The following is a 23,310-nucleotide window of genomic DNA, read 5'->3' on the forward strand; positions in this document are numbered from 1 at the left end:
CACAATTTCAATTCTCCAAAATTTTACCAATTTTTCACGGTAAGGCACAGGTGTTTTCTTTTCATTTCCTGCCTCTTTTGAAGCAATCTATTAAATGTAATAAACGATAGGCTAGGTTTGCTAAGCGTATCCCACTGCTTGCTCATTAAAGTGGAAGATCTTTTTTGGGTTGTCCTTAACATTTCAGCTAAATGTTGTACCCGCAACATATTGAGTTATATGCTTGAATCACGTGTTTCTTATATTTTCTTACTGTAAATAATAACATAGCAAATAACATTCTCTATAAATATCAAATATCGTGATCATGTATGAGACAAAATATATAAAAACATATTTATAAGTCATTTTAATGATAGAATTTCTTATATGATTGATCAATGAAGTGAATAAAATTTGGTAAATAATAAAAATTAAATATTATTAAAGAAGGAAGCGCTTAAGGCATATAATTTAATGAAAGAAAACAAAGCTAAAATCTTTTATAAATAATTAAAATAATTGGAACCCTAATCGCCTCTCTTATCAGCCGCCCCAAACTTTCCCGTATATTCTCGTTCTCAACATGATCATTCTCTGACTTGTATAGGATTTATTTGAGCATTTCCGTTACCCCAAACGATTTATTCTGGATTTTTTTGTCAGCCAACCCTATTAACCATTCAACCACTCCGGTTTTGCCACAGTCCCATAAACATTTTAAGTCAAAATTCTCTCAAGCAAAACTGTTTGGTTCTCTTTCATTACCCACTTTTGTTCTCCCCTACAAGTCCTTCATCACATTTTTAGGCTAAAACAAATATTTTACAGAATACATACATCCCCTTGCCGAGACTTTTAGCAACCCAGGACAAGAAATAACTTGATGGCCCGTTTAAAAAACACAATTACCTAAGCTTATTTGATTTATTTTCGCAATGATAATTAAAAACTTATATACTTTATTAAATTTTAATCATAAATACTTTATCAGGCGCATTTATTAATTCTTGTATATTAAATATAGTTGGCTAATGGCTAAGTGTCGGTTATTTTTGCTCAATCTTTGGCGAATTTATATTAGTTTCTTGCCAATTTGAGCTGCTATCTTTTGAAGAAAAACCCCGAGGCCAAAGTAATAGTTTTCGGCTTAAAACTTGGTTTAACCGAATTTTTATTTGGTTAAAAATTGAATTATACGACTAAAAATTTAGTAATTACCCAACATAATATTTGAATAAGGATCCAAAATTATCTTTAAATAGCTTTAACTGTTAGAAAAGTTCTTCCAACGAATTCCTCGCTTGATCTATTAATACATTGAAAAATTCAACCTCATATTTTATTTTGAGGATCATGTAAGGCGTGTCATCTCCTTTGTAAAAAAATTGTTTTTGAACCCGTCTACAAATTAATATTATGAAGGAAAACACTGCCCTTCTATAATTATTTCCAATTCCTGTGCAAGCCCTTTTGCTGAACCAAGGGAATTCCGAAAGCCATTTCCTTAAAGCGATCTAAAAATCTTGTGTTATTTCTAATAAATGTAATGGCTCTCTCTAATTCAATATTGTCACTTTGCATGCGTCATGATGAAAGAGGGAAATATGTGAATCAGCTACCTCTGCGAGATCGTCATATTGAAAGTGAGAAATCTGTGAACCAGTGACTTCTGTGGGATAGTCATGATGAGAAAGATAAATATGTGAACCCCCTACTTCTGTGGAACTTCATTGGCATAAAAATATCAATGTTCTCATCATCGATGGATATCGAGTATTTCTGAAATTTCATATAACGGAGAAATTTTTTCGTGCACTCTCCATAGAGACGGTACCCGTAGTATTTGGAGCTCGATACCCTTATTATGTCAAGATGATTTTTAAATTATCGAAATATTTGTAAATAATTATTCAAAATTATTCATAAATATTTGAATCATTCTTAAGTATTTAACATGTTTCTTGCTAGACATTTTATTTTTTCACCTTTTTTCCACATCTATAAATCACTTTTTTAAATTCAAATAATCCATTTATTCATTTTTAAAATGTTTTTAAATAATTTAATGTTTTAATTGAATATTTGAAGAATCAAATCGAATAATATTTTTATTATTCGTACGAAAACGAACAAAGAATTATTTGAATCATACTAATCACCGAATCAGAATAATGCAAATATTCTATTTACTGGCTTTGCACATCCTTGGCCTCCTGCTCTTAACATATATAAGAGATAAAAAAATTGAATTTAAGAACGAAATATTATATTATACAAGTATAAGTAATACAATTAAGAAATAATATTATAAGAAATCGGATCAACTTATGAAAATATCATAATTTAAATTTCAAAGATGTTTCAAATGAGCTAATTAAAAAAATATATAACATTATATTATTTATTTTCTTCTAAAGAAAAAAGCAAAATCAAGCTCAATATTTCTGAAGAAAAATGATAAATTTTATCAACATAGTTTTTTTTTAAAAAATTCATGGTTAAGTTAATTAATATACAATAAAAATGAAGAAATAAAAATAATAAGGAAGACAATAATGAGAAATTTGTTTCCATAGATTTTACGATAGCTAAGGGGTGGACTTCTAAAAGGGTGGGGAGTACAAATTATTTCGAAGAGGATAGGCATAGCAGGATTTTCCTAATAGGGATAACCTTTAAAAGTAGCTTTTCCATCCATATAATTTAGAATTTAGGGCAGTTTTTATTTTACAGGTCTGTTGTCTGTGCTATATATTTTTTTTATATTAAAATTTTAGTTTTACACTTTATTAAAAATTAAGTTTTGTTTTCTAAAAAAATATCAATTTAATATAAGTCATTATTTATACCCGGCTTGAAAATGGAGAAAAATGAAAAATTCTGACCCAAAATTTGATCTTTCAAGGTATTCGCTAAGTGAGTTCGCTTAATATAAATAAACATTGTAATTTAATAATTATAACTTAAATTCAAATGATGAGCCATGATAAAAAGTTAGTTTGTCATTAAGAAGTCAATATTTTATTTATTCATTTATTATTTTTATAGGTTTTGAAGTGATATATTTTTTCGATCATATTATTTTAAAAATATTTGAATTCTTAACCTTTCAAAATTATTATAATTAAAATATAATTATCTTTTTCAAATACTACACGCATATTATATTCCACATAGTTGCAATATTCTAATAAAAGATATATTAAAAATTCAATTTTTCTGACAAAAGAATTTTTTTTTAAATTTAGTTTTTAATAATCACCAGGTTTCTATGATATTTATTGATTTCTAATTCTTCATAAAGGTGTTATATAACGATTTATTTATGTAGTAGACAATCAGGAGCTATAATATTTCATTTCTTATTTAAATAATAAAAAAAAATATTATATAAAAATTTGATAACCTTTTTCTACGGAATGGGGAAGGGGGGGGATATTATAAACTAAGAAGTCAGTGTCATCTATAATTATTGATATAGTATATTAAAGAGGCTATATCATATAATATACGTGGAATGGATTATTTAAAAAAACTATATAATTGTTTCAAAATTTTTGAGTAAATAATGACGATGACAGATGGTACACATATAAGCAAGGCCCTATACCATAGGAGTAGGTACAAATTAGTCGCCTCATTAAAATCTCAGGAGGAGTAGTTAACATAATAGTTGAATTATTTATACTTAAGTCATTGAGGTGGGCATATAGCGTCATTGTATTAGTGGAATCTGAAGGGCACTGCATATCCCCCTTCTTAGTTATTGATTTCATCCGATCTTTAAAAATGACTAACTCAATATTTTAGTAAGAAAAATATTACCTAAGCCTCGAGATTTTCTTAGTGGATGTTCAAACCTTTGTGCCATTTATGACCAAAATCTTCAGACTTGCTTAGATTGTTTTGGATAAAATATTGTGTTAGCTGTTTTTAAAATAATCAGCTCGAATCGAGCCGTTTAAACAACCCTTCCATTGCTACGTTAATGGTAAGAAGAATATCCATAAATACAATATATTAAAAAAAACTGTGAAAATTGCATTTGATTATGGATAATAATTGCAATATTTATTTTATTGAAATGATATCCGAGATGGTTATACGGTAGAATATCCCCAAAATATTTGCAATAGTTTGAAATCCATTCCAAATCAATTAAAAATAGAAAACCGACACCCACCTCTCTTTTATTTAAAAAAAAAATTTATATGATGAAATAGTATATATTTTTACAACTATTATAATTTTTTTTAGCTACTTAACAAACTAACTAAAGCTTAATTGAATATACAAACTAGATATCTAATTTATGTTTTATAAATTTTTTCCGGTATTTTCTAATTTTTTCAAATTATATATATTTTATCTTTTTTCATTTTACACTTTTGTATACTCTCGTATTTTATTTTTTTTATAAGAAACTTGGGTTTTCCCCATTATTGCCTGCTTTGTATATTCATTCAACCTTGACTCACAAATACTAGCAACGTGATCCCCCTCTTCCATGAAGAAAGTCTAGAATTCAAACTATTACCATATTTCTTAATTTCCCAGTGATTTAAACTAGCTTAGATATTGCAAAATTTTTCTCTTGTATAAGCATCTAATTACATTTACATAAATTTTGCTTTGTCGATATATTTTATTGTTTAACTGCTAGGAAAATAAAAATGAAATGATGAAACAAATTGAAAAATAGTAAGAAAAGTGGGAATCTATGAGTTGCTTCAATTTTAGACTCTGGTAATAAATCATTATGCAATAAATCTCTGGAAAAGGAACGAGAGTAAAGATGATGAAACACCTGAGAAAACGTTTCCAGCATCTAAGTCAGATTTAATCCTTGAGGAAGTAAGTAATATGGCTTGAATTTGCGTATCCAAATTTTCAACAAAAAAAATAGATCATGTAATATATATAAGCAATATTTGTGAGTCAAGAGGTTGAATTTTGTTGTTATGGGACGGCTCTAAGTGCTCCTGAAAATGTGTTTAAGAAAAAAAATTTGAATTATGGGTTTTTGTAAGTGTTGAATTTTTACCAATTATAGTAACACATTAAAACACATACAAGGATTTTATTATTATAACATAAAAAATCGGAATATAAATTAAATAATATACAAATGAGAAATCAAGTTTAAGTTATTAAGTGGAGGGGGGGGGGATATAAAACTCAATCAAAAATGAAGAAAAATTTAAAGAAAGTACGTTAAAAAAAAGTGGGTGGGAAATAAGAAAAATTTAATTATAAAATCCTAAAGAAAAATGGGAGAAAAATATAGAGATAACTGAAAAAGGAGAAAAATCAGATTAAACTTTAAAAAAATATAAAATAAAAGAGGGAAAGAATTCTTAAGTAACGGAAATGAGAAAAAAAAATTAAAGGAATCAAAAATAGAATGAAAGAATATAAAAAGTAGTCAACATGGGGAAAACCCGGGTTAATTTCCTATAAAAAATATAATAAAATACTTAAATTGGGAAAGCGAAGAAAAGCAAAATATTAAAAAGGGAGGACAATCAATCTAAAAAAATTATGAAATACTCCAAAACCTGGAAAAATTCATTTTTAAAAAAATTAGCTAACTAGTTTTTTAACAATTAGCTAAGTTTTGTATATTAGATATCCTTCCAATTAGCTTGTAAACGAGCTAAGCCTCTAGTTACTTTGTAAACTAGCATTAGTTGTATTAACATATTACACCAGAGACCAGTAGGCCCGGCCCTAATCCCGGCCTGGTCTGGTTACATCGGAATTATTGGCTATAAAAATTAAAAATAAATATAATATATTTTTAAAAAATTTGGGTCGGTCCGAAAATTTTTTTTAAAAAAATCCCAGCTAGGCCGGGCCTGAAAATATAAAACCCTGACCGGGCCAAAAAAAATTCTGACCCGTGTCACGCACTAAGCTATAAGGAGCATAAAAATTTATTTTCAACTCGACACAATTCATGAGATAATATATCAAAGAATAATTTAGCCAAACTATGTTTAAAATATTATTATAATTATTCTATAGCTCTATAATAGCCTTTAGTATGACATAAAATTTAATATAATAAAATCAACTGAGACCGGAGTAAAGCGATTGGCGGGGTAACAATGTTAACGCAAATAACCTTTTTAAGCCTTAATCATAATTACTGTAAATTTGGTATAAATATATATTCTTATATATAATTTCTTACTATGTTCATGTTTTGGCAAATGTTCTTGGTTTGATGTATTTTGCCCAATAAACCCATTTTTTACATAATTATAAAAGTCACCTTTTAATTTTTTGATTTTAGCAAAATATTTTCCTCCTAATCAATTAAAATATTTTACACATGTAAATAGTTAAAATATAAATTTTAGGACTTAGCCAGAGGTCATGCAATAACAATTAATTATATAAATCTCTTCTGGGGTAAAGAAGCTTGAGTAAAACAGTAAAAATGTCTGGTCTAATTAATGCTTTAAAAGAGGAATTCTGAAATATTAACGTCTACAGTCCCCACCATATAAAAAATAATTTTCGAACAAAAAGGGTCATTTATAGATTATTAGTGTATTATATGGAAAAAAGTTTAAGTTTAAAAATAATCGCAAAGGTGAAGAATAGTTGAGATGTAAGAAGTTCCTAAAATAAATACACTCAAAATGCACTAATTATAAACATTTGATTAATACCCTTATAAAAATAATCGTATCAATAATATTTTAACCACTTTACCCTAGCCCTTAGATATTTTACCTTGGGTATTTAAAATAACGAACAAGGTGTTAAATGTATTAATATTAGGTGAGGGATTGGGCTACACATTTATCTATAATATGGTTTTACTCCGGTCTCCCCTAATATTAAAAACCGGAAATAATCATAAAAAGAAAATAACATTTTTTTTCAATCATGGACAGTAAATTGCCTTATGTTTGTAGAAAATCCTAAACTGAGATAACTGAAAATTTATTCATATTATAAATTTTACTAATTTTTTCAAATTTATGTCAAAATAAATAGAGAGCTTAAAAATTAGGCATTTTATAAAGAAATAAAATAGGTGGACAATGACAATGATGGAAAATTTTTATTATAATAAACATTTAATTAACATCAGAATATTAAATTATCAAAGAATATGAGTAAATTTCATTTTTTATATATAGAAATTTTGTGTTCAATTTCGTTTTTCGGTTAAAATTCTATTTTCGAGATGAGTTGCCAAACTAAAATATTCAGCGCTACTGACAAATAATCAAGTATTCCCAGTGATATTATTTCTCGCATAATTATTATAAATCCAACAGGAGATTAGCAGACTTGATTTAGGCACTAATGGCTTAGTAACATTTCTTAAACCGTAATTGGGAAAGAATTGCATTCAGCTTTCTTCCAAAATTTCTCTCAAATCATTTTCATATATTAATTTTGTTTTGAAATAAATAATTACTAGTGTCGTGGTTTGGACAAACAGATATTACGTCACCTACATGCTAGATGATATCGCTTTCACGGTAATAAATCATAAAGATCCCCTGATTTTTAGTCCAATGAAAACCATGAGGTAAGGCTCGATTTGAATCAATTTTTAAAAACGGCCCAATTATGATTTTAGCCAAAATAATATTAAGTAAGCCTATTTTACACATAGATGACTGAAAGGCTTGGATTTACCAAATCTCCAATATTACTTAATATTATTTTTAACTGAATTCGATATAAATCTAAAAAAACGTTGTTTCTCTAGAAAGCCCGATATTAATAAAAAATTCCCTTAACATTCATATTAAATAATAACTGCCGAGAAGAAATAAATGAGTGATAAACTAAATCCTTAAAACATAAAGTTAACTTTAAATCAATTGCATTAATTTAAATTTTTTTTAGCTCTAGACGCCAAAAAAATATATAAAAAATGGTCTAACGTGGGATTGAACAGATTAAGCTATTAAATCCACATAAAACCTTTTAATGATATGGACATAAATTTTGAAAATGATAAGGAGAGGGGGGGGCGCTTCACTTTCTAAATTCTCCAACCTTTATTTTTGAAAAAAATGATTATATTTATTATAATAAAACCTTTTCATAGTGAACACAAATGAATGTGGTGAGCCGGTAAGTTGATAGTAAATTAAGAAACACCAACTCCCTCTATTTTTTTGTTTAAATATAAGTAGGGAATAATTGATATCAAGATGAATGCTCCTTTGGAAAATGAATCTTATTTTCCTTTTTTTTCAAAAAATAAATAAAATATAATTTATTCAAAAGAATTTAGAATCGATAAAGTTTTGACAAAAATTATAATAAATCCTCCAAATTTGCAATAATAAAAGTTTTTATTTTTGAAACAAATTTTTATTTTATATTAATTAATATTATTTAAACTTCATCTTCTTTTTCTTTAACAAAAAGAAAAATTTAAAATATTTTTATAATACTTTTACAATTGAATAAAAGAAAATTTATTAAATTTTTGTATTTTATTTTGTGCAAATTTTATATAAATATATATATTTTTTTTATTGATTTATTAACTCGTTGTTATTTTTTGTATTTAAATTTAATATCGGCAATTTAAATAAGAATTATAATTTGTATAAAGGTTAGTTAAGGATGTTTTGTCGAAAAGTCGAAAAATATTTAATTTATTATAATTTTTTTAAAAAATATATAAAGAAAGATTTTTCCCCTTATATTTCAACATTGACTGATTTTATTTTTTTAAATTAGATACAGATAAGGCTTAAAAGATACTTTGATATAAATTTTATTTCAAAATGTTTCTAGATAAATTACATAGCATATAAATGTATCGATTCTAGATACATTTTAACAATTGTATTCTACACAGACATTTTTCGCAAGATATATTTTTATTATAATTTTGTATGTGCGTAAAATTTAGATTCTATTGTTAAAATTCAAATTTCTAAGTAAGCTAAAAAAAAATTTATTGAATTGATATCCCATTTATATATAAAATATATAATTAATAATAATGATTATATTTTAATAATAAATGTACAATATATATTTAAATTAAATTATAAATAAAATTGTTACATTTTAACAATACATATAAAATATATAATTATATATTTATACAAGATAATTGTTAGATTTTAAATATAAAACATTCTCAAATTTTGTCATCATCCATTGCATAAAATTAAACTTGTCTGGTTCATTTTTGTAATGAAATAAACTCGGACATAATATCTGATGAATTAAATTAGATAGAGATATCTGTAAAATAGTATTAAATATACTTTTTATGAAAATATATTTAGATACAGATACCGCATATTTATATCTAGATACTTTAACAACAATAATATATTTACTGTTAGGATTAATTTTTAATGTGGCTAGAAAACAATTTTAAAATAATTATAGAGTCTGTTGATACAAAAAAATAGAATAAGATACTAATAAAATTTATATTTAAAAATAAAGCCTATTTTAAAATTGAGAGCACTTTTAACCCATTTATAGACTAATTTTTTAGAATAAAGGAACAGATTGTTTCGTTTTTCGAAGAAAATGGAGTTTATAAGAAGATAAAAGGTTTTTCTTGATTTATATAATTTTTTTTCCCCAAAAAAATATATGCGAATATACTTTATTATATTTTGAAAGAAGTAGAAAATATTTAAATCAATAATTTCCTTAAAAAATATATTATCATATCATTTTAGATAATTAAATTATAATATTTAACAATAAAATGTCTTATTAATTATCATAGATATTTCATTAAGGCAATCACATCAAATATTCCGATAATTGCTCCGACAAACAGTATATGTTTAAATTTTATCGCGTGGAGGTGGAGAAGAGTACCGATACCTTTTAGTTATTATTATTTTTTTTACTTCAAACTAAACTCATTATAAAGACTATAGTTACTGGAATAGGGTACAACTATGTCTCCCATATTAAATTTGTATTTCTTTATATAAGAGGATACCAGTTTAAGCTTGACTTTGTATTTCTGGTAAAAATTACCTATTGTTAGTTCAAACTATAGCATTTATTATAAGAAGGTTCAATATCAATTAAAATTCATATTCTTTTAATTCCAAATTTTTTAAAATCCTGACGTTTATATATAACATTCTCACATAACCTAAAGGGTAGGGAGGGGATAATCCCGCCCATCGCTGTTTTGCCAGTTCTCGCAAATATCATTTTAAGCTAATAAAATATTTCCCCCTACAACGACATTAAAAATTGTAATATATCTCATTGTCAAAAGATATATTGTGGGTAAATATGATAAAATTAGTGCTTTTAATAATATAAAAATGTGCTAAACTAGTCATGTTCTTTTATTAATTATGTGGGTCTGATGTTTAATGAAAATAAACTATTTTCGCAAATTTGAACTACGTTTAAAGTACCAATGTATCAAATATAACTGATTTAATATGAGCGTATGGGGGCGGTGGGGGGGGGGGGGTTATTTGACAACGAATTCTTTGCTTCATTTGCTAATGAGATGTCAGAATCTTTGCGATGTGCTGAAGAAACAGCCCTAATTTTAATCTTATTACTTTCTAAAGTAAAAATAATATATATTCTAAAAAAAATTTTAAATATTTTTTCATTTAACTTAACTATATAATAAATATAAATACACATATTTATGTTATATAAATAATATTTTTTTAAACTTGGTTTCCATAGATATTATAAAAGATTGATTATCATGGGAATTTTAACAAAAAAAATTAACTGTAGGCAGTTAAAATTGTCAAATTTGGGTATTTTTTAAATATAATTTTACGATAAACGATGGATTTTATTGGTTTATTTATTTTAAATAAAAATAATGATATAAAATAAAGATTGAAAGTAAAATATGCGGTCTTAAATAATTATATTTTAAAAAATTTTTCACTTAGTAAATTTTATCTTAGTTTTTTGTTCTTTTATTCCTTATTTTTATCTTTTTTATAACTTTTTTAAAGGCTTTTTTTAAAAAAAATATATGTAAATCTGATAATAATGACTACGCATATGTGGAACTTAAAATAGGTAATAGATATCAAGGTAACTTGAATTAACCTTTATGTTAAAGAAAAAGTACTTAGAAAAGGAGATAGAATAGATATTAGTTAATAAAAAAGACGATGTTCTAAGATTCTTTCCCAAATCGAGTCTTTTATTCTAAACTTTTATTTTTTAAAAATGAATTTAATCTAACAATTATACACTTTGAGTGAAATTAACTCATATGTAAATAAAAGATCTCTTCAAGTTGAGCAAGGTAATAATTAACATTATTATTCAGGGCATGTAACTAAAGGGATGGGGAGGGGAAAATCCCATTAAAGATTTGCCTGTCCTATGGAATTTTAATCTAATCAAAAGCCCCCTCCCCGCAACACATTTCCCATTCCCCTCACCTCTAATATCATAAATAATATTTTGAAAGACCCAAGAAAAGGTAATCGCCTAAGTGATCACCTAATAGAAGTTTTTAATTTTACAATATATTATGTAGTTTAAGAAACATTGAGATTAAATTAATAGACGCAGAGAGACTTCTACTCCAGGAGTGTTTGGGGAGGGGGGGGCATGACACATGTGGTTACGAAGACGCTATCGTCATTTGAATAAAATTGAAAGGAGAATAGGTTAATTTTGATTTCCTTTTTTTGTTTATGCTAATTTTGATTTTATATTACCTTTTCTTATATGCTGATTTAGTAGGAAGGTGATGAGAGTAAAATTTTAGATGTTTGGAGTGGGGGGGGGGGGAGTTTTAATTGGTGGTAATACCGTAATCGGTTTAGAGGAAGGAGTCTTAATCACAGCTGTAGCAACAGGGGAGAATTAGGGGGCTTCGCACCCTCCACCAATAATTTTTTGTTCCCTCTCCCCAAAATATTGCAGAATTTGTTTCGTAAATAAAATGTAATATAAATATATTACGTAAATTAACTTTAATATTATATACTTTATCATTAATACAATATTACATAAATTATGGTGAATATTTCATAAATTATTATTAATATTATCTTATTAAGTCATTTACAAATTATTTTTTACTCGTTTTTATTTATTACCTAATTTATACTCATATCTCCTTATTCACCATAAAAATGACGAAAAGTGTTGGAAATATGCAAATACCGGTCGAATGCGCTCTATATATGTAATTTGTGATCAAAATACGTAAAAATATTAATCACCCCCCCCCCTCCCAATGCGTAATATTGAAGGAATGTATTTTAAAATAAGATATCTCTAATAAACTTAATAAAAGGTGGAAAATAAAAGGTTATATTTTGTTTAGAAAATAAAATTAATATCCTTTATTACATCAATTGACTTAAAATATTTTGGAAAAAATTCGCTAAAATTATAAAGAAAAAAAATACGAATAAAATTACATAAATCTAATACATGTGTGATTAGAATAAAAATAAAGATATATAAAAATGATTATCAAATTATTTTATTTTAAAGCTACAATATTCATTACAATAATAATTTGTCTAAATTATGTTATGATTGTATAATAATAATAAAAAAAATAAATAATAATATTGTCAATTTTTAATATATAATATATATAAGTAACCTACGTATATATAAGAAAGAAGTGATAAAGCGTGAATTTGTGGTGCATTGAACTAAATATTTTTATATGTATATGTACTATGATATTTATATATGGGTATATATTTTTTTGTTTAAAAAGGGAAGGGTGTTCCTACTTTTTGGGTAGTATATTTTATGTTTGGGGGGGGGGCAATTAATAGGCGTATGATTTGGCGCAAACAATGCACGATATCTCCGCTCCGTCTGAATAAGTGTTACAAGGCAAAGCTCCACATTTGGATTCTACGACATAAAGCGCGCTACCGTCACCCGTGCTATCACCTTCAGTGTGGAAATCAGGAGATTGATCCACGCAAATGTACTGAGAACGGCAGTATTTGTTGTTAAGAGCCATAATGTAACCTTGATATTCCTTGACGAAGCCTTTTAATGATTTAAATATTTATTGATTATAAAATTTACTATATATTTTTAAGAATTTCAATATGTATATTATTTATTTTACTAATAATGAATGTAATTATTTTACCTCAAAAAATAAAAAAAATTAACCTGTAGGACATTCAGTGAATCCAGGAATAACTACATGGTTGCAAGCGTTACTGGTATAGCAAACAGAACACACGGCCTGTTTTTGTTTGAGCGAGCCCTGATAGACCAAAAATGGGCTGGCATCGTCATATACTCTATATTCTGCCCCGTATATCTTGGAAGCTCCTTCGCCATTAGTTCCTGTCGAAAATCCATCTACGAAACTAGTCGAACATGATTAAGATATAAATTTGTTTAATATTTTAAAAAAATGTATATTAGATCGATCAGATCATGTATTTCATTATGGAGCATTAAATTGACATTATTATACTGACGCGTACATTACATTACATTATTTTTTTTGTATTAAATAAAGTGGCAAATTCTATCATCCAAATGATAATTTAAAAAGCTTTAAGTGCAATATAATACATTAAAATGTTATATATTTGGGTTCTCTTTTTATTAATTTGGTCTCATTGCTAAATAAATTATCGAAAAATTATAACTTTTTTAATCAATTTTAATTTTATAAAATAAATAGTTTTTGTTTGTTTTAATTAAATAAATATACTTTTCGAAATTCGGATTTTCAGGTAAACACAGGTAGTTGTGACCTCCACCTGGATACGAGTCAGCATAATGACCTCCAGCCACATATCCACTGTAAACAAGTTGAGACTTAGCGCCTGTATCTGTGTCATCAGAACATGATTTCTTACCCCAATGTACGTACAAGGAGCCACCGCATACCGCTTTTTTATTAAGTTTTATACATTGTTTAGTTAATAAAATCAACATTTTGCTTAGTTCCTTATTTCATATTAATATTTTATATTTTATGTTTATATTGTTTAAAAGTATATAATGATATACTATAAAAATAAATTGTATATATATTAATATATAGTGTATCAATGGCATCTCCTTCCTGTACTCTCTAGGTCTAGCAATTTTTATTTAAAAAATTTATAAATGTAAATTATAATGACAAATTACTGATTTTTCGGTTATCGTTGACGCACTCGTTAAGGCACTTTCCCGGAACTCCTGGGCCTCCAGGAGGGCCATCTTTGCCGGGTAAGCCAGGCACTCCCAATTCACCGTCTCGTCCACTCTGTCCGCTATCTCCTTTCTCACCTGCCCTTCCTGGTTTACCTGGAACCCCAGAACTTCCTCTTATTCCGGGGCTTCCAGATATTCCTGGGGTACCCGGTCTTCCGTCATTTCCAGCCCTACCCGAATTTCCTGGTAAGCTTCCAATAGGTCCGTTCTCCCCAGGTGGGCCAGTCAGACCATCTGGTCCTGGTTGACCTGGTGATCCATCCTGCCCCGGCTGACCGGATAATCCCTTAGCTCCTTTCGGACCGTTAACACCAGCTGAACCGGGTCTGCCGTCGTTTCCCGATTTTCCATCCACTCCTGAAAGACCATCTCGCCCTCTGTCACCTGGCTTGCCATCCCGACCATCTCGTCCGGCTTCACCGTCTAAGCCCTTCGATTTTATAAATGAAATTTTGTAATGATAGAATTATTAATTTTTTAAATTAATAGAGAGAAAAAAGATATTAGTTGATATGATATATTCTTAGTTTTCCCAAATATATTAATTTCCAAGTTAATTTATGAAACATTTCTAGAAATATTTTATTAAATTAATAATGAATGAATATTTCTATGGCAAAGCATTGTTAAAAATAAAGCTCACAATATCAAGGTGTTTAAAATCTTGGAGGATATGGTTGTTAATAAGCATGATTTTATAATGCAGGTTATAAAAAATATCCCTTCATTTATGAGTAAAATCTTGGGTAACACTCTGGAAAATCCAAATAACATTTTTTCAAATGCTCTATCTAATTGTTTTTTGAAACTTTCCATGGCGCTCATAAAGTAAATAAAAAAAATTGAAATTGTAAAATAAAATAAAATACTAACGGGTTGTCCATCATCGCCAGGTCTCCCATCTGGTCCGGGCTTTCCGTCAAGGCCATGATGAGCATCTCTTCCAGGACTGCCAGGTAAACCATCTTTTCCTGGGTTTCCAGGCTCTCCAGGAACCCCCTGGATTTATTATATATAATTTTTTTTTAATAAAGATGCAGCTGAGACCTCTAAAAGGCTATATTTATATAAATCATTATTAAGACTTCTCTAAAAAATCGAAGACCCTATGAAATAACATTAAATAAATCACTATCTATCAGTTGCTCCTATAACGGGGGGGGGGGGGGTTATGAAGCAAATGCTCCTTGAAATTTACATGGGGCATGGGGGCAAACACTTTAGAAGCAATTGCTTCAAGTTGGAAAATCTTTCTATTTATTAATTTTTACAAAAAAAAAATTTTTCACATTTTAATTTTGTTTAATGTTTTTTTTTACTCATAACCAAGAAAAAATCTATTCTCTTTATTGGTTATAAATAAAATCTTTAAATAAAATATAAATATAAGAACCGGGGATCCCAAAAAGTGGAATCCTTATTTCCTTTCAATTTCAACGAATGCCTATCTTTCAAAGTAAAAAGTGCACTTAGCATGTGAAAAAACATTCATTTCTTAACTTTGAAGAGGTTAAAAAAATATGATGCTTATGTTAATTTTTAGAGTATACACTATGAATAACTATTTAGCAATAAAACTAATTCAAACTTAACACATAATTATTCTATAAATATTTGTTAAAATTTTCATTTAAAACAAACCCCTTCGCTCTAAAAAAGAAGTTTAAAAAAATCCAAAATTTAAAAAAAAATTCACCCTATTGCCAGGCTGGCCAGGTTTTCCGTCTATGCCGGGAGCTCCGGGCCTACCATCGATTCCAGGTGTTCCTGGGTTACCATCCTTTCCTGGTAGACTATCGACACCCGCTAAGCCGGGTTCTCCGTCTTTGCCGGGCAAGCCATGATGACCATCCCGACCCGGATTACCATCCTGACCAGGTTTTCCATCTGATCCGCTTAGCCCAGGTGGGCCGTCTCTACCCGGTGTACCTGCATCCCCGTCTGGTCCGGGTAGTCTATTGTCAATTCCGTGAGCACCATCCCGACCTCGTTTTCCTGGCAATCCGTCTTTTCCATGGGCTCCATCTCGCCCAGGTGGCCCTGGTCTGCCGTCTGGCCCCTTAGGACCAGGTTGACCCCTTATACCTATGTGTTATATATATTATATATAGTTATTTTTATTATGAAGCATTACTTTTTTTAAAATTTAATCTATATTTTGAATGTATTTCTATCTAAATTCAATACGTACCTGGTATGCCATCAGCTCCTGGCTTACCCAGTAAACCATCGTTGCCATCCTTTCCATTTTCTCCTGAAACACCAGGTTCCCCTTCTCTACCTGGTTCGCCATCTTTCCCTGGTAAACCCTTCAGTTTATTTTAATCATTTTTTAAATTTTATATCGAAATAAATTAATTTGTATTAGTAAATTAAATTAAGAAATATTTAATTTTATAACCTTCTAAAAATAGCATATAACTCCTCCAAACAACTAATAATATACGTAAATATTGTTGTTAAACGGCACAATTTGAGCCGATTTTTAAAAACGGCTAACTCAATATTTTATCCAAAAATATATTATGCAAGCCTAAAGATTTTGCTCATAGATGGCACATAGGATTGAACATCTATTGGCGAAATCTCGATGCTTAGGCAATATTTTCTATAATGTTGAGTTAGCCATTTTTAAAGACCCAAATTAAGCCGTCAGCATTAACATATATAATTCCGTACTTTTTTTAAAATGAACAATTATAAATTATTCATACTTTAAAATTGAAAATCATACAATTATTAGATAGTATAATATTAAACATTTTGTCCGTCTCTTCCTGGTTGACCATCTCTTCCATTGCTACCTTCCGGTCCAGCTCGTCCGGGCTGGCCCGGGGTTCCGTCTCTACCATCGTTCCCATTTCTTCCCGGATTTCCAGCTGGACCCTGAAAATTAAAAAATTAGAAATACATAATTAAATAATAATAATAATATATGATCAACAATATTTTTAAATACAATGGTAGCCTAGTTTATCATTTTATTATTTTAAAATTTCTAAAAAAATTAGAAGAGAAGATAAACAGGATTATGGTTCAATTCGTTGAAATTGCCGTTACAACAGTTGATTTATTTTAATTTCTATATTACATGATCTCTCAGGTTTGAGTTTATTAATAAAATTATTAAATTTTATCAAAACCATTTTTAAAGTATCTTAACCCTAACCAAACCAAATCGCTTAAAGCAATTAACGATAACCAACCCATATCTGTCAAAACAAGTAACCCTAACCTAATCCATATCTCTCTAACCACTTTTAAATAAATCTCCTCATATCTCCTTGAACATTCCCTGAGTTGAGCTATTATCGATAAACACGATAACATGATATCCTATTTTATAAGATCTTATTTAATGTATGATTTATACATTAATCCTTTATTAAATTTGAGTTCGCGCTTTTGTCGTATGTTTCAAAATTTAATTCAATATAATAGAAATTAAATCGTTATACTTTTTTTAATAGCTAAATAAATCCAAGACCTGCCCTTTTATCCCGGTTTCAGGCTCACAATTAAGAGATTTTTTAATAGATGCATACCCCCCCCCCTTCTGAGATGAAATCTAATAGATATTTATGCGCGTTTTCCAGCCATAAGTTATTAACAGAATTTCACTAAAAAAACTCGCCGCCAATACTAAATTCGCATCTGATCCCCTCACTCATTTATATGAATTAGGGCTAGTTTACATTTAAAAAAATGGAGTTATAAAAAAAGGGTGTCAAGTTAGCAAAAGCTTTTGAACCGTATATACCTAAATTTGTAGTCTATAAAATAAAAAGGTTCAGTTATAAAATCTACCGAATTCTTAAAATTATTGCAATAATAAATATAAGTTATAAGAATTCACAGGTTTTCCGTTTTCGCCTGGTGCCCCGGGATTTCCATCAATCGCGGGCCTTCCGGGAGTGCCATCAACCCCTTGAATTCCAGGAATTCCCGGTTTTCCTGAAGGACCTTGAGGTCCTGGTGTTCCAGGATTACCATTGGGACAACCGCAATCTTTTATATTTTGAAGAAAGAAAATAGTGGAAAATTATAAACGATAGACGGGGTAACAAGTAAAAAAATAAATTGAGGTTACAATTTTTATTGAACGAAGGCAAAATAATTTAAACTCTGGTTCAATTTTTTAAGAAAAATTTACTGTTATGAACTTTGCCCATTTGATTAATATTTGATATTTTACCTATAACTGCTTAGTAAAAATGATAATGAAATTTTAAAAAAGTTTAGCTTTCTTTTGCATTTTTCCTTCCCTTAAAGCATTGGCCAAATTAATATGGTTAAAATGAAACAGAATTCGGGGAAATTCTGAATCACTCGATTCTTAAACCATTTATTAAAAGAATTTTTTTTTGAACCATCGGAATTGATAATAAATGCATTACAGCACTTCACAAGTAACTAAACTGTAAATTTCATACACTTCTGCCGTCAACTTTAAATTACTTTTATTATCTAGATTTTTCAGAATAAATAAAATATATGCTTTTAAAAATTTACTGGGAAATTGTTCTGAAATTTACATGCGTACACTCTACATGTTGGAATGTTTTTATTATAAAATCCGGTGTTTAAATTAAAAAATTGTCCTCAATAAATTATTTAAAATCTAGAGATTCGGAATCCCTATGAATTTCATACCCCAATATGACATATACAAAAGTAATTAAAATTATTTTAACTAGTTGGTTACCCTATTACAATAGATTAATATTTGACAAAATAATAACTATAATATTATAAGTTTTTTTTATGGTAACACCACTTGGACTGTCGCAAGTTATAATAGTTTAAAAAAAAAATATCCAATTATTATTCATTAAAGATGAAAATTTGCAAGGATTGATAATGATAAACATATAATTTATACTTATTTTTGTTGGGGGGGGGGAATGATTGTTAGATGAATCGATATTAAAAAAAAGCCAAAATATATTGTTAGACAACGACAAAAATTATGATTAATGGATCTTAATATTCTTAATTTATAATTTTGAATTATTCTACTAATCATAGGATGGTGTTAAAACTATTTTATTTTTTAATTAAACTGATTGTCAAACAAACTTATAGTTACCTTGTATATTAAGAATATGCGTAAAATAAAGCTTGGATTAATTTAAATGGTGTGTCAATCTATACCAAAGAAAAAATTAAATGACCTAGCTGGGAAAAAAAGGTATGCTCAACAGATCTATTTTTAATTAAACAACCCTTATTACATCAAAAAATTACTTATTAGCATCATTAATTTATACTATAAGAGCCAGCGGCGCAACAGATTAAACCAACCTTATTAACTTATTAAGATGTAAAGTCCCCCTCCCCCGTTTATACTTAATCTATAATGTAGAAAAGATTATAACCAAATAATTATTTTACCTATCTCTACGATGCCTCCAGTCTTCTCGAGTTCCCTCAACAATTGTTCGAACCTACTATCGTCTCTCCCGGCTTCTATCTCCGAACTGCCATGGGTATCCGTAGCTTCTTGATAATAGGTTCTTTTGCCCCTACCCACGCCATTACTACCACCTGCCCTTCTTCCTTCGTATTTGGACAATGAATCATCCATCCTTTCAGACCCTAAGTGGTGATCCGGCGCCATAGGCATATGCATATTAACCTCGTGTGGGGCTGGAGGCATAACGGGCTCATCCATCAGCATCATCATCTCGTCGTCGCGTATATTATCATCGATCGGGGCATTTCTCTTTGCTCTTTCTGAAGTGTCTATATTTGAGATATCTTTTGTGAAGTCACCATGGTTATTCTTATTTCTCGATGCTCTTTTCTGTCTATTCGAACGCAATTTCTTCCCTGATTTTAGGGCCTTGTCTTTAATTTCCTGTGTTAAAATGCAATTTTGAATAACAATTGAAATATTTTTATCTCAAAACAATCTATTTTTTGAATATTCTTCCCTTACATATAAATGGTTTTATAAAAAAAAAAAATTGTTATTTATAAGGGAATGGCATCAGTATTAGTTTACTCACTTTCAACCGAATCATTTCGACCTCCATTTGCTCCACGATCTTTTGTTTGTAAACTAGTGAATCCAACATTCCTTCCACTATTTCTCTCTGTTCCATTTTGAGAACCGACATTTGGTTGTAGAACATGGGTAATATGACACAGCAGGTCACTAGAACTACTAAGAAACAACCAGAAGCGAATATTATGGTCAGTTTAGTATTGTTATTACAAGCCATTTGTAAATATAAATGATATTGAATGGAAAATAATTTTATTTTTTAAATTTTATGTTATTTAAAATTTGAAGTGAATTATGAAAGCATCATTTTTTTAAATAAGTCTTTAAAATGTTAAATTAATTTTTGAAAGACAAAAAAAAATGTAAAAATATATTTATATATCTTCACAATAAATGAAAATTTGGTCACATATATAGGACTCCGAAATATAGGCCGACCTATTTACATTATTTTTTATTGTTACATTTTTCCAATAATAATTTGATAGGAAATTTATAAAAATTATTATCAAATTCTTATCTATCTAATACCTGCCAATTTTTTTGTGCTTTTAAATTTTAAGTTCACGAAAAAAAAAGCGAAGATATTACTACTACATTATATTAATTCATTCTTTCTTTCTTTCTTTTCTAAACAATTTATTTAATGTATATATATTATGTGTCTTAAATGATTGATTTTTTTACATAATAATAAAAATTAGAGCATAATTTGTCATATTTGTTAAGTAGAATGCAGAAAACTGTACTTGAAATATTAATAATTTGTATTTAAAACCCGAATATATTTATAAATCATAATTCTACTTAGGAAGGCTCAAGTAAATGAAGTGGTCACATTTCATTGCACAATAAGGTTTGTAAAAAAACGGATTCAACAAATAAGATACAGAATATCTTTATTTTTTCAAACTTTAATTGTTACATTAAATTAGATATCAAGAACGGTTTGATTTTATCTGTTAGGATTACCGGGTTCGTAAACACTAACCGGAATTTCGGGTTCTGAGCCGGATTTTGTAGACTATAAATCAAATAACCGTATATTTTTAATTATAATATAATTTTTTAATTAAAAAAAGATGAAGTTTTTTTTGTTCATTGATTATTGGTGGTCAACTATTATAAAACAATATTCAAGTCACTCACTCTTAACACTTAAAGATTTTTTCGGGCTCCATCTCTTCCATATACCCAAATTATTTTAAATCCACTTTAAAATGAGTATTTACTCTTCTTTATATATATATTATGTTGATTCTTAATAACAGCATCTCAACATTTCTCTCCTCCTCTCCTACATTTTTTATACCTTTATTTAGTATACCATTCGTTCAACAAAATTTTTTTTTTTCCTAAGAAACTTTGTTAGCTTAAATTTTACAAATCGAATATCTCATTATTCGAATTATATTTGCAAATATTAATTTTTTATTATTTGAAAAAAAATATTCCTATCGAATATTATGCATAAAAAATAATTTTATAACTCTTTGAAAAAAAAAGATTCGTAAAATGCTTAGAATATAAAATTAATACTAAAACAAATATATACTCTAAAAGGTTATGTCTATTCAAAAATAAAGAACACATTAAATAAGTTTTAGAAAAATCCTTTAACATAACTAGTATCATCATTATTGATGTGTATACAATCCTTGATTTAGATATTTTCCTCTTGAAATTTTTTTTGACAGTCACCTAGTTTAAGATTGAGTGACGTTAAATCATGTCCCTCAAGTACTTTCTGTGTCTTTTTTTGTCCGTTCTATCCGTGTTTGATTTAGTCGACTTTTATTTTTATGCACGTATATTAACCTAATAATTTTAATCTCATCATTTAGTTCTCTGTGGTTTAGCTAAATAAACAATTTTAAACAATCCTTAGCCCTTGATTACAGAATTTGTTACCCCGCAAACCTTTGGCCCATTTTCATTTTTGTTTAAAATAGTTACTTTGCCCATAACAAACGCAACAACGGATTGGTGTGTTACTGAAGCGCGTAATACATCTTCTAAATTTATTTTTACAAGTATTTAAAAAAAAATTTGCATTCCGTTATATTTTTTACGGTCCTATTTTTGATAGTTATTCATTGTATTGAACTGGTTCTTTATCACAAACACCACACGGTCAAGCTCTAGTTCGTATTTGACGCATACTTAGGGCTACTACATCTATATAGTCTATTAAAAAATAAATTCTCATTGTCACGTTTATCCTTTCTTATTCATTTACTCTCCAATAAAATTCCCAACTAACGACTTCACAAGGAATATCAAAGGCTTTCTCCAAATCTACAAATACGTTGAATAACTTATGTCTTTTTACCAGATGTTTTTCTCTCTCGTAACTGTCTCATATTAAAAATAGCATCAGTTATAACTTAACCGAGAGCATACCAGAATTGCATTTCATTGGCATTAATAATACTCTTTCTAAAATACATTCCATTATTTTCATTACCAAGTTTATAAAATTTCTGAACTGATAAGAGAGGAATGCCAAATGATAGTTTTTTTCTTCATAAACTGAGATTACGACTATTCATTTATCATCTGTTATATTGAAAGATTTGTAATCCTTCAAATCATGAAATCTCTAGAGGTCTTAAAATAACATTTATTGGCCCAGCTTCGCGTATTCTAAGCATTTTTGACCTTACCCAATTACATTACTGGCATTATTTTTAATTAAATATACATCGACAACCTTTTTGCCTGTTACTAGCTATTAGATATTATGATCAAGTATTCTGAGTCATTTGCAAAATCCAGTTAACCTTGTATAATGGCAACATAGCGTAGCCAGGTTTGGGGAGGGGGGAAATGAAACTATTAAGTGAAGTTATTCCCCATTAAATTTTATTCCAGCTATGAACTGTAATAAACAGATTTGAAGATAACGCAGCACTTTGAAAAAGACCTGACTTTCATTACTCATGGAGAAAGTTCGTGACATTGACAGCTATACACAACAATATAGGGTAAGGAAATATTTGTTATTTTAAATAAATGAGTATATTATTGATAATTTTAGTGTATTGTAAAAAAAAAATTTTTTGGAATACATTATCAAACATAGGGGGAGAAAATAGCATATTTTTTATAGAGTCCTATATGAATCACTCCGAACTCGAATATGA

General features: G+C 28.3%; 2 protein-coding genes across 2 annotated transcripts in view; both read right to left on the reverse strand.

Annotated features, from left to right (window-relative positions):
* Window positions 1-8,083, reverse strand: part of LOC135927907 (uncharacterized) — a 41,116-nt gene extending 33,033 nt beyond the window's left edge. The window contains exon 1 of the mRNA XM_065464162.1: window positions 8,056-8,083. Coding sequence (XP_065320234.1) covers window positions 8,056-8,063 — 8 coding nt within the window. The 5' untranslated portion in view covers window positions 8,064-8,083. The remainder of the gene's footprint in view (window positions 1-8,055) is intronic.
* Window positions 8,084-12,609: 4,526 nt separating this feature from the next.
* LOC135927958 (collagen alpha-1(IV) chain-like) lies at window positions 12,610-20,386 on the reverse strand. Its single transcript, XM_065464247.1, has 11 exons — window positions 20,166-20,386; window positions 19,549-20,014; window positions 18,011-18,162; window positions 16,915-17,040; window positions 16,346-16,463; window positions 15,851-16,239; window positions 15,028-15,153; window positions 14,089-14,584; window positions 13,664-13,844; window positions 13,108-13,310; window positions 12,610-12,978 (listed from the first exon to the last, which is right to left on the reverse strand). Exons 1-11 carry the CDS (start codon window positions 20,379-20,381, stop codon window positions 12,749-12,751), a joined length of 2,703 nt encoding a protein of 900 aa, XP_065320319.1. The 5' UTR covers window positions 20,382-20,386; the 3' UTR covers window positions 12,610-12,748.
* Between the last annotated feature and the right edge of the window lie 2,924 nt (window positions 20,387-23,310).

Source organism: Gordionus sp. m RMFG-2023, chromosome 4 (assembly GCF_954871325.1).
Source record: "Gordionus sp. m RMFG-2023 chromosome 4, tfGorSpeb1-WG-v2, whole genome shotgun sequence".
NCBI lineage: Eukaryota > Metazoa > Nematomorpha > Gordioida > Chordodea > Parachordodidae > Gordionus > Gordionus sp. m RMFG-2023.

Excerpts from the sequence above, each read along its gene's own strand:
- LOC135927958 (XM_065464247.1), bottom strand. The coding sequence starts at position 20,381 with ATGGCTTGTAATAACAATACTAAACTGACCATAATATTCGCTTCTGGT. Across the intron at positions 20,015-20,165 it reads TCGAAATGATTCGGTTGAAA|GAAATTAAAGACAAGGCCCT; the intron begins GTGAGTAAACTA and ends ATTTTAACACAG. Across the intron at positions 12,979-13,107 it reads ATTCACTGAATGTCCTACAG|GCTTCGTCAAGGAATATCAA; the intron begins GTTAATTTTTTT and ends AATCATTAAAAG.